General features: G+C 31.9%; 1 protein-coding gene across 1 annotated transcript in view; it reads left to right on the top strand.

Moving 5' to 3' along the window:
- The window catches only part of LOC148310939 (uncharacterized), a 98,810-nt gene extending 94,438 nt beyond the window's left edge, over positions 1–4,372 (top strand). Inside the window, exon 4 of the mRNA XM_088257549.1 lies at positions 2,505–4,372. Within this exon, the coding sequence (XP_088113675.1) occupies positions 2,505–3,307 (803 nt within the window). The 3' untranslated portion in view covers positions 3,308–4,372. The remainder of the gene's footprint in view (positions 1–2,504) is intronic.
- Positions 4,373–13,275: the final 8,903 nt, after the last annotated feature.

Genomic DNA, 13,275 nt, shown 5'->3' on the forward strand with positions numbered 1-13,275 from the left:
CCGATCCAACTAGCACTTAGGACAAAAAGTTTTCCCACCCCTGGCATCTGGCTGCTATTTACCACCCCTGGATATCCATTCCAAGCGAGGCAGGGTACATTTCCTACAGACCCGAGCCACATAAATAATCGTTGCCCCGTATTCAACTTAATTAAGGCTTTGTATTTAAACAAAAGTAAGTGGAACAACCCTCGACCCCGCACACCCCTCTCGCGATCGAATCAAGCTGTCTGGCGGATGTATTAAAACAACAATTGCGAGTAATGTGACAACGCTTCGCCTGAGACAATGCTTGATTACACGCCGAGTACAGGTGAAGGGCTGCCGCCGTTTAATTGCGGTGCTAATTGAAAAATAAATCGAAACTTTTCATAAACAATACTTAAAATCGCTCTGGAATGACCGAACCGAAATAGAATTTGGCTGAATTATGATCCAATTCTAGTATTCAGTTAAGCGATTAATTTTAAACAAGACTTGTAAGTTTTGAACTGAGATTTTTTGATTAAACTGCATTTTTTATTGTAAAACAACAATTTTATAGTTTTTTCTACATTTATCTTATAATTTTGATGTAATTAATTTTAATATTGTAATAATTCACTTTTATATTCAATATTGAATGAATATAAAAGTGAAAAAATTACTTGTATTTCTTTGACCCCTCCCTGGGAATCGAATCCGGGACCTTCAAACTAATGATAAAAACAGTTGATTTAAATAACATTACTACTGGTCTATAAGATTTTTACAGCTCATTTTCAATCATCCAAATTGTTTTCTAACTCTACGAGACTACTATCTGGTGCATTTTGACCTCGCTAGCCTTCATTATACCTTTATTTATTGCGCTGCAACTATGACATCTATTGACGGTAAATAATACTTGCACCATAATACTCTCAATACTTAATTATTTTTACAAAAAAACGTCGTTAAAATTACTTGAATTTAAACGTAGGGATTGAATCTGCTTGTAAAGCATGCAACCTCTAGGCACAAGAGTCACCGAAACTAATTAGTGAGACGTTTATCGTTATTACAGATGAAAGTGGTTTTCAGGCGCGTTATATTTTGTCGAGATACCATCTGACAAAACGTTAGTATCTATTCACTAATGGATGACATGGAAAATCAAACCAAAACATCAAACTAAAGCCAACTTCGTTAATAGTTTATAAAAGTTTTTCGTGATTGTAAAAGGTTTCGGTAATACAAATGACACATTAAAATTTTATCTCATTTATTTCAATATTTGTCAAATGAATATCGATGAATTATTATTAATTTTATTATTATTATTACTACTTTTCTTTATTTTAAATTCTTTTGCATTATACAAACATGACATAAATTCAAATACAAAAAAATATGAATAAAATATATATACAAAAATGATCCCACAAAGGCATGGCTTGTGTGTGGGTAAACAATATAATTTAGGTCATAGTAAAGGACACTGGCAAGAACACAATGGAAAGAAGTAGAACCAGAATGAAAGTGTTAATATAAAATACAAAAAATACAAAATACTTGACCATCAGAAAACAAAAATAAAATAATCAATAATACTGTAATTATTATTTATTATAACAGACGTTAAATATAAAGCAATATTAAACTTCATGAATTCTTAAGTAATGGCAGCATATACAAACTTGACTTCACTTGATCAGTGACTGGGTTTGATAGTATGATGATATCGGTTAAGACTAAACCCGTATTAATTGTTCTTGAAGTTAAAATAGTTCTTGAAGTTCGTAAACCTGTCGGCTTTATTATAACTAAGATATAAAGTGGTTTTATTACTTTCAAACTTAATATGAAAGTTATAAAATGGAAAATCGTAAAGTGAGTGTTTCAAAAATTGACATACTAAAACATACAAAATACAACGATTTTATTTAATATTTAGATAAAAAAAATGTATTTCATTATTCAAATGATTCAATTAAAAAATACTAAGGGCGTTTCTTACATATGGGCATTTTTAACTCAGACGTACATACTAACTAACTAACCATCACACGGCGTACTGTAGGAGTAGGCAGAGATAATAGAATATCACGCCAATCTGTGTGTTCAAACGTTCTTCGTCTCTTTCACATTCATGTTTCTCCACATACATACTCGCCGATTATTCCTACTCCTGACCTGACCACGCCCATGTAATTCAAATACTTGATAATATTATATGTAAATTCAGAGTTTATTTTATTATTGTCCCACTTTCCTAAAAAAATATTTGTTATCATTTATTTATTATTATTTATTTAAATTGAAATGTACATAAAAGCAAAGCCAATTACATTCATAAGTGTAAAAACATTAATGTTTGTTTATATATTTTTTAAATTCACATATAAAAAAATAAATTTAAAATACAGATAAAAATTAAAAATTATAAAACGTACCAAAAAAAGATAGATCACAACTCGAAACAAAATCACTAAGAATCGCCTAAAATTTCATTTATTTCAAAAGCTCTTTTCTTATTGTTACAGGATATGGAAGTATCGCTCCTCGCACAGCTTTGGGTAAAGCCGTCACCATGGGTTACGCGGTTCTGGGCATCCCACTTACTCTGCTCTACTTGAGTGTCGTGGGGACCTTGCTCTCCAGACTCGCAAGGAGCGTGTTCTCCAGGGCCTTGTGCTGCTGCCTCTGCACCAAGTGCGGCTACTGCTGCTACGACGAGCGAAGGATGGCCGACAAGGAAAGGAAGAAGAAACTTCACCGACAGCACGCCGAACACGTGACTCACCAACTGATGCAAGAACCTTACTACGTCAGATCACCTTCTGGGACTATTATATCAGCTTCGCAAGCAAATAGGAACACCATGTCCTCTCCGATCAAAGAAAAGCACTCAGGATTCTTAAAAGACTGCGATTCTCTCAGCTGCGCCGATACGGACTCGAGAACGTCCTTCAGGGGTTTATCTATCCTGGCGCCAGTCCTTTTGTGTTTTATAATGATAGCAGCATACATAGTCATGGGAGGGTTCGTCCTTTATAAACTAGAAAACTGGAAGCTCTTGGATGGAATTTACTTTTGCTTCATGAGTCTTAGCACTATCGGATTCGGCGACCTCGTACCTGGATCGAGCCCTCACTACAGGAAACGCGAATCAAATGGCACCGTCTGGTTTTGTTCTATTTACATCATATCAGGGTTAGCTCTGACAGCCATGTGCTTCAACGTCCTCCACGATGAAATTGTCCACCGCTTGAAGCACCAAGAGAGGCAATTAAGAGCTAGTGTCCAGCGAGCCCTGAAGCAAGATTCGGCTAGACACATGTCCTGACAGTTCAACGAAGAAGGTTCCATGAACAAAGTCGACAGGCTCTACCAGCGCAACCTGACCGAGGAAACCCTTCTCAGCTCGGCTAATTCTAACTCTGTTCTTTTCAACACCCCGGAAACTGACTTGGACTCGATGATGATGGGGAAAGAAGTCATAACGAGGGAACCAAAGGCGACCCCGCTTCCTGAGATGCTGAACCACGTGACTGGAACTATGTCGCGATCAGGAGTGTACACTGTCAAAGAGGAACCGGAAGTTGAAGACGTTACAGAAATGTAAAGCAATTTTAAAATAATAATGAGGTTCTGCCAAAACAAAGACTTTTATAATAATGATACATAGAATTTAACGATTTGTGGAATTATCACTGCTTGAAAATTTGTTTTGATGGGAAAATAGTGACTACTTGTTGGTACAAGAGCAGTCTAATAATTTATCAGTATGGCTCTACTGAAATGTTATCAACAAATGGATTAAGGTTATCATGGACAGAATATCCGGTGAAAACGATTGTCTTTTTCAGGTATTATTTCTGGAAATTGTTCCTCAAAGACTACAAATTTGATCAAAATACCTTTGAAAAGAATGGATTTTTGTGGTATGTAATGATTCATCGTTCACAATGATTCTGAGTTTTAAACTTTCTTTTTTCTTATGTGCTTTTTCATCTTCCAACTTTACCCATCGTATAACTTGTTGGAGGGAATATTTTATATGTTTCACTTAACAGTGCATATCGAAAATTTTAGATTTGATTATGAGAACTTGGGATTTACCTGTCTATCTGAGATCTTTCTCAATTGTGACTTCTTCAAGTAAAGTGTCAGTTTTTACTTTAAAATTGCCAATGATTAAATTGATTTAATGATATTTTTTGTTTTCGTCGGGCTTTGATTCGACTACTTTTTAAAAACCAAAAAAAGGAATTATTCCTTTTGAATGATTCAGTAATTCTTTCTTTAAATTGAAAAAATGAGTATAAAAAATGCGATTGGGTTAGTAAAGATTTCGTCTTTGGAGTCATATATAGTTTCTGGGTTCGAGCCCAATCTACTACTAAAAAAATGAAATTGAAATATTTGTTTATTTAATAAGAACAACTTATTTAAAGACTAATTTAATTTGTCTGCCTCCGTAGTGTAATGGTCAGCACGCTCGGCTACCGTTCTGGAGGTCCCGGGTTCGATTCCCAGGGGGGGTCAAATAAATATAAGTGATTTTTTCACTCTAATATTTATTCAATATTACCCTGGACTGGTACCTGAAGCGGAGGGCTGATCACCTTTCCTTCGTGTGAAAACGATCAAGATAACACTGTGTTTATAATGCAGTGCCCTATGCACCATTGGGGCGCGGAAAAGGGTTTGAATGAACGAATTTAAAGATCCGTTAAACCGTGATATTTTTCCTACCATCGCGATAAATTGAGTCTTCTGTCTTACGTACATAATACTGTTACAAAAAACGTAGATATAACCTAACTTTAAGATCGATTCTAAAACAAATATAAATATAATGGATACTAACAATTGATTCATTTTACATTTAAGTATGTAAATAGGACGATTTGTAATAAATATGTAATTTAATTACTTAGCAGGTATTTCCAATAATTTGGTCGATATTTTATTAAATCAATGAATATTATGAAAATATAAACAAGAAATGAAATTCCAAATTATCGCCGAATCGTTCGGCGAAGTAAAAGTAATTGAATAATTACAGAATTCGGAAATTATTATTTTATCCCTGGAAGAAAGTTTTGAAAATGAATTTAGATAAGAGTTCTTTATACTGTCTAGCAAAAGTAATAAAATATGACTGAAGCTAATGGTAATTAATAAATATTATTCATGTTTTATTTCCATTTCAGTTATTTTATGAAATTCGATATCTTTTTATAACGTTATGTTGTGGAGATGATAACTAAAAAAATATTTTGATGACGTTGAAAAATTCAATGAGAAGTTGGGTCATTCAATATTACATTTCAGTGTCTTCGTGTGAAATTAAATATTTACTTTTTTGTGATGGCCAATATTTATTTATTTAAAAAAAGACGACTGATGGATGGTATACTGATGTAAATTTAAAATTTCTTGAAGAAAACTTATTTATTTTGTAATTATATAAATTTTAATCGAACACATGTATTATATTTTTAGGATGTAGCTAGGATTGTTTGGGTTGATTCCAAAATCAAACATTGAAAAAAAAAGTGAGATAAAAAAAAGTTTATTTACTATTTTAAGTATAAAAATAATACTTATTTTCTTTATTAAATTCATGTAAAAATGTAGATAAAGACTTTCTGGTTTTCTGCGTTATGTTGTTTTTCAAAACTCCTTTTTCCGTATTTTTTTAGTAGAACTTATAATTTCTCAGTTCATCATAGTGATCATAGCCCCTTAAATGGCACTTAAACGTTTGCAATTACTAGTTTCGGCGTACAATGGTATAATGAATCGGAGAAAAAGAATAATAATTAAATTCATTACTTAACCTTTTCGGGGAGTATGGAAGTAAATGAACATTGGTGCGAATTTTCCTCAAAGGAGTATCGACGTTAAAGAACTTCGAAGTCTATCTGTCACTTGGTATGATGTAATTTGTATAGTAATGACATCTGTGGATATTTATATTTAACTTTGTCATAAAATAAAACGTAGAGATGATAAGGTTTATTTTTAAATTTAACATTATTTCCATATTCATAATACAATGATTTTATTTAAAAAAAATCATATGTAATGTAAAAAACACCCACTCCCCAGAGAAAATCAATTATTTTACTCCTGGAAAGGTTAACAAACTTGTGAAAATTACATTTCAAAGTATTTTTTACGTATGTTATTGATATTAAACATTAAATGCGATTATCTTCTGCCAAATGGTTACAGATAACCGATTTTAATCGACATGTGTATTTTTTTGTTTGTAAACTGGAGTTTGTAAAATTGACATGTGTATATTTTTGTTTGTAAACTGGAGCCTCGCCGATGCAAAATGTATAAATAAAGTTATAAGAAATGTATTATTGGAAAATAATGTATTGGTGCCTAGTTGTAGGCAAAATATTTACATCATGCTATGCATTTGCATGCCTATTTTGAAAAAGGCGTACCATGAAGATAATGCATTGGCGCCTAGTTGTAGGCAAAATATTTACATCATGCTATGCATTTGCATGCCTATTTTGAAAAAGGCGTACCATGAAGATAATGCATTGGCGCCTAGTTGTAGGCAAAATATTTACATCATGCTATGCATTTGCATGCCTATTTTGAAAAAGGCGTACCATGAAGATAATGCATTGGCGCCTAGTTGTAGGCAAAATATTTACATCATGCTATGCATTTGCATGCCTATTTTGAAAAAGGCGTACCATGAAGATAATGCATTGGCGCCTAGTTGTAGGCAAAATATTTACATCATGCTATGCATTTGCATGCCTTTTTTGAAAAAGGCGTACCATGAAGATAATGCATTGGCGCCTAGTTGTAGGCAAAATATTTACATCATGCTATGCATTTGCATGCCTATTTTGAAAAAGGCGTACCATGAAGATAATGCATTGGCGCCTAGTTGTAGGCAAAATATTTACATCATGCTATGCATTTGCATGCCTATTTTGAAAAAGGCGTACCATGAAGATAATGCATTGGCGCCTAGTTGTAGGCAAAATATTTACATCATGCTATGCATTTGCATGCCTATTTTGAAAAAGGCGTACCATGAAGATAATGCATTGGCGCCTAGTTGTAGGCAAAATATTTACATCATGCTATGCATTTGCATGCCTATTTTGAAAAAGGCGTACCATGAAGATAATGCATTGGCGCCTAGTTGTAGGCAAAATATTTACATCATGCTATGCATTTGCATGCCTATTTTGAAAAAGGCGTACCATGAAGATAATGCATTGGCGCCTAGTTGTAGGCAAAATATTTACATCATGCTATGCATTTGCATGCCTATTTTGAAAAAGGCGTACCATGAAGATAATGCATTGGCGCCTAGTTGTAGGCAAAATATTTACATCATGCTATGTATTTGCATGCCTATTTTGGAAAAGGCGTATCATCAAGTTCTCAACTTGAAATAATTAATTATCGACTGATTTTTTCGCTAAAGTAAGAAAGAGGATTAAACGGAAACCCGAAATATTATTTACCTAATTATGTTCCATATCTATTGGGTTTTCTTTGTTTTTGAAGGTGAGTATGTTAACTTTACAAAGTCTCATTTTAATAGTTGATGGGTACTTTTTGATTCATCGTCAGTCATTGAACCATTGTTTTGGTGCCAACAACGCACGAAATAATACATAAATATTGTTTTTCATTTCTATTTCTAATGAATCTTATTGTGTAAATATCGACTATTAATTTTTGAGTAAAAAAAGTAGTTTTATAAGCTGTAATTATATATACGATTATGTAGTGTGATTTAACAAAATTGAAGCTGTACGTCAAAAAAGGATCAAAGCATTAGGTTTGTTATTTTTTAAATTAATTTTTATATTGTTTAAATTCATAGAAAATACAATGTAGGATCTAAGAAGCAGATTTACTGAAAAAAGTTTAAAACTTAATTATTTATTTCATAACAAAAAGATCTTTTTATTGATAATTTTTTAAATCTGTAAAGTGGTTACTGCGTTTAGCCACCCTACTGTATATCCCGAGTTCGATTCCCGGGGCAATTAAAATAAAGACAAGTGCGTTATACTCTAATATATCATATTATTTTTTAACATCTCATCAAAGATGAAGAAGAATATGGATGTCTGGGCATTTACGGGGCTTACATTCACCAATTCTACCCATTAATGACAACCACACTACTCAAATTCTTGGAAGTTCTATATATATGAATCAATTTAGAAACCTTGTTCTTAAATCACTAGAACTTCACTAGCGACATCTATTGCTGAGATGTAGAGAAGGTTTTTTTTAAGCAGAAACTCTTATATTAGAAAATAATATGAAAATAACTCCTGTAATTGGAGATAATCCAGATTTTGTGAACAAGTATTTGGACACACTCAAAATGTTGTCTCTAATATTTTTTTAAAATTACTCTGGGCTGAAAACGGAAGGGCAATACCTACTTGTTTTCATATAATCAACGATAAGTTTGATGCAGTGCCCTATGAACCATAACGTGCCGATGATTGCGGGAAAAAAATAATATCGGGAGAATTTTTTATATGAAACCACATTTTGAGTATTAAAATCTTCGTATTTTAACACATTTAAAACAAATGTACGTATGTATACAATATGTATGTTTAAAAAATGAATCATATGTACTTTTTACACAGTGGAATCTTGAAATGCCCAGTTTAAAAAAAAGTTATGCGAGTTGACGAGTTGTTTGATAAAAACGACTTTTAATATAGTGTGAAAACTACTAAATATATAAAAAAATATCTTTTTATTTTTACCCCTCATACTTGTTTTCATCTCTTTATGTAACAAGATCCTTTTTTGTTATAAGGCTTCAACATATTTGGATGTAATTAAATTATTATTAGTACAGACGTAGGTTATATTATTCATTTTTGTATGTAATCCTTAAATGTATTTTAAGATGGATTTAAAATTAATTATACTCTTCTAAGATCATTTGGTGTAATGGAAAAAAGTGAATTAAACATTATAAAATGTTGAATTAAACATTATAAAAATAAAATGTTGTAATTAATCAACGCGAATCCCTCGGTACCTTTGCTCGTTTTACTAATTACTTTGTATTGCGAAATTAATTTGATTAAGATGAGTGGAATTAGAAGAAATCTCGGAATACTTGGTTTATTATTAGGTGGGGAAGGCAACAAAGGAGACAATGGTATGTGCATAACAGGAAAATGGAACCATCCAGACTTTCCCAAATTGCACTGTACGGCCAACCCAAGGTAGACGACTCCCAGGCAGACCACCAAAAATTATGGATCGACAGCTGGGAATCGACCTCGCAGGAGGCTAATCCCTCTTAAAAACAGACCACAAGACCTACACTAAGAAGAAGAAGACGACCCAGTTTTCAAAATTTATTTTGGATTCACAGTTGTAAGTATCTCACAAAAATTAGCAAAATGTGTTTTGAAAAGAGGTGAAAAAATTACGGCGAATTAGTATTGAAAATTTACTGAAACGACAAAGCTTGGTCATTGGTCGAATAAAATATTAGTGGAAAAAACTACAGAATTGTTGTTTTATTATAGAGATTTCTCACTTCAAATTGGTCATTTTACAAATCAAATTGGACGCCCTTTAAATCAAATTAGATGTTTAATAAATAAATTTTGACGATTTGCCTAGCGAATTGGACGCTTTTAAATCAAAATGGGGGTTTATAAATCAAATTAGTTGTTTTAAAAAACAAATTGGGCGTCTTTTAAATGAACGAAATTTTTTGTACGCTTTACAAAACAAATAAAAGCCTTCTAAATGAAAAACGAATAAGACGCGTTACAAATCAAACAGGACATTTAAAAAAAGTTGTGTTTTACAAAACAAATTGGACGCCTTATAAATCAAAATTTAATAGAAGTTTAACAAATAAAATTGGACGTTAGAGTTAGAGTATTAGAGTATAAAAATAAATTTGATGTTTTACAAAAAAAATTGGACGCCTTTTAAATGAAATTGGAGGTTTCACAAAACAAATTAGGCGTTTTACAAAACAAATGGACGCCTTATAAAACAAATTGGATGTTTCACTTAACAAACTGAACGTTATATTGCATTTTATAAAAACTGATTAAAAAAATATATTCAAAATATGATTCAAAGTAATATTGAAAATCTTGTCCAAAAATTTGAGTACATATTGTCGAATTTATTATGTGAAACGTCCAATTAGATTTCTTTATCGTCCATTTTGATTTGTAATACGTCTAATTTAAAGTGAAAATCCTGCAAGAAGGAATGCAGTTCCACTAAGAAAATTTGGTATATACTTAAATGTTGGTAAAAAAGAAATAATTACATAATAAACATATATTGGCACTAAGGGAAATACGTGTATAACAATATTTGTACCCGTTTTTTGCAAAAATATTGAGTTTATCCATAATAAAATATTGTTGTATCATTTCTCACAAAAAGCCAATTTTTGTGTTGAGGTCCCAGATGTTCTGCGTAAGTTGAGGTTATGATGAACTCGGGTCGAGTAAATCGAATTCGATGAAGGAATGATACATTGCTCCTTTGGGAGGCGTCGGAGGATAGATCCTCCATAAGAAGTGCATTAATCTCACATCTGCCAAGAAATCTGATACTTCCGGACAGCATTTAACGGATTTAAAAGGCTTCCAGGGTTTTTATTTCTGACAGATTGTCGCTTAAGCTGTAGGAGGTGGCTAGATATATATTTTTTTAATTCGGGATTATTGATTTCGAGGAAGTTAGTGGTTTTTTCGCTATATGGAATTAATAAACAGGTTTATATGAGGTGATTTTCTCACGTCATCTCTGTAGAATAAGACTGGTTTTTAAAAATATTCACATCTACTATTTTTTTATAGTTTTTTATAAAAAATAACACGACTTCTTGAATAATTTTTGGCTTATTAATTTTTTTCTGATCATCTGTTGATGAAAATATTTGTAGTTTTCACTAGTCGTGTGAACTGAAATAATGCTCAATGAGTGGTCTAATACAAGTGTTTAATTTTTAATTTGTAACCAACATGTCATTCCACAAAGTCAATACCAAATGAATAAATAATATACTTCGTAGTTTATTTTATATATTAAAAGCATTGTTTACTTTGTGGTATGGTAATAAAACACTCTTCTTATCATTCATCGTTCACTTTATGTAATACCACTTTAAAAAAACACTACTTCGTGACTACCGATTTCGGAATAATCATTCCATCATCAGATCAAACGTAGATTATAATAAAATGGTTACGGTTTGAAATTTATACAAAAATAAAATTTTAATGTAAGCTTTAATTTTTTTTATTTTTGTTAAATGTAAGACCGTAACAATTTTACTTTTGCAATAATTTATATTTGACCTGATAATGAAATGATTATTCCGAGACCGGTAGTTACGAAGTATTGTTTTTTAAAGTGATATTACACAAAGTGAACGATGAATGATAAGGAGAGTGTAACCTTGTAGTTGTAAACAAAACAAATTATTTCTGAAGATGTGGTATCCATTTTCGAGACGGTGAAGTCTTAATCCGTCGCTTTTAATGTAGATATAATAGGTCCGAATCGGATTAGAACTGGCTAGATAAGACCATAAAATAAATGCTTAATAAACATTTAGGATTAGTACTCCCTTAAGTTAATTTACATTTGACCACAACAATAGCACCTACAGTATCTAAATTGACCGCAGCATTAAGGGACACCCATAAAATCAACCCGAAATAGTTTCTAGTCCATTAAGTATGGAGGAGAAGCTACCCTTAATATACAGTATACCTCCCTCTACCCTGCAGCGAGCATACCACCGACCAAGCCAAGACATTACTACGCAGGATTAAGTCGCTGAAATTCAAACAAATGAGGTTTTAAGAACGAAAACAAAGGCGAAATGGGGAAGTTATTCAGGAAAGTATCTCGGTAAAAGCTCTATACTATTTGCATACAATATTATAGTTCGCTTTTTGGACGATTTAAAGGTCAATCAGTTAAGTAGTTTTTTTCGTTTATGTATAGCACCTTACACAAAATAATTATGTTTCATTTAATTTAATTTGTACTTTCCAAAATTTGAGTATTTTTCAATCATGAGTAGAATGGTGAATGTTACACAGTGTATAAAGTTATTACTTATACTAGCAAATGACAGGTAGAAAACCTTGTGAATGTCAATACTTTATATTCCCAAATTAAATAGAATTCTTCATATTTGTTAAGATATCCATTTTTATAAATGTTGAAAAATGTATGTTTTTATTTCTACGTAAATGTTATTAATAATATCACAACAATTAAACAAAAGGGACATTGGTACATCGTAAACGAGAAGTAATCTCAATTTGATGTTAATAAATTCAAAAATTTTGTGTAGGGTGCGCTGTTGCATATAAATTTTATATATTTTCATAGCAGGATACTGATTTTCTTGCTTTAATGCAATAAACGATCAAGATCACTCTACGTCGAGATGATGCAGTACCTAATGCACCTTTGCATTCAGATAAAAAAAACAGATGAACCATAAAGTCGAGTAGTATTAAAATGGCGTTTATTTTAAGTTATTTCATTTTATACAAAAATAAACAATGTATTTATTCAATATGGTAACGCCTTTGCCTTGCAAGGGAAAACTTCCCAGAAAAATCTCTTTTATGTAGATACGTCATTATCAGGTGTCTTATTATTATTATTATTATTTTAATCCATTAAAATGATTGTTTGTGTTTTAAACGTACTTTTTAAAATACTTTCCATCAAATTATCTACTTGATCTATAATTTCCCCTTTTCTAATATTTCGTGGGTATACTGGCAAAAACCGTTACTCTTAAATCCCTATTTGAATTATCCCTGTCATTTAAAGCTTTTAGCCTGAATAAAATACCCGCTATTGAAAACTAAAAGTTAAATTTACTTTTAAAATCACATATACATATATGATATTTCAAACTAATTAGAGCTTTTGTAAGTTTATAGAACGTTGAAAACTTATAATATGCATTATTAGGTCAAAATTGTAAATTTTTGTGTTAACGTTTTTTGCCAGTATACTCACGATACCAATTTACACCATTGATGTTTCAATATTTCTGACTTATCATTCTGCAAGCGTACTCTACGGAGAATAATCTGTGACAGAGGATTAGCTAGCGAACAAGGCTCTCAGGGCAAATATTATGGTAGGATTTAAGGACACCAAAGTCGACGTCTGGAGTCAGGCTGTATCGGCGCTAGACTACGCCTACATCCTGTAGGCTGAAGGCTGCAGGGGGTGTGGTGGTGGAATCTCGCATTG

The sequence above is a fragment of the Brachycentrus maculatus genome, unplaced genomic scaffold, assembly GCF_059751285.1.
Source record: "Brachycentrus maculatus isolate JH-2025_06_01 unplaced genomic scaffold, ASM5975128v1 h1tg000082l, whole genome shotgun sequence".
Lineage (NCBI taxonomy): Eukaryota > Metazoa > Arthropoda > Insecta > Trichoptera > Brachycentridae > Brachycentrus > Brachycentrus maculatus.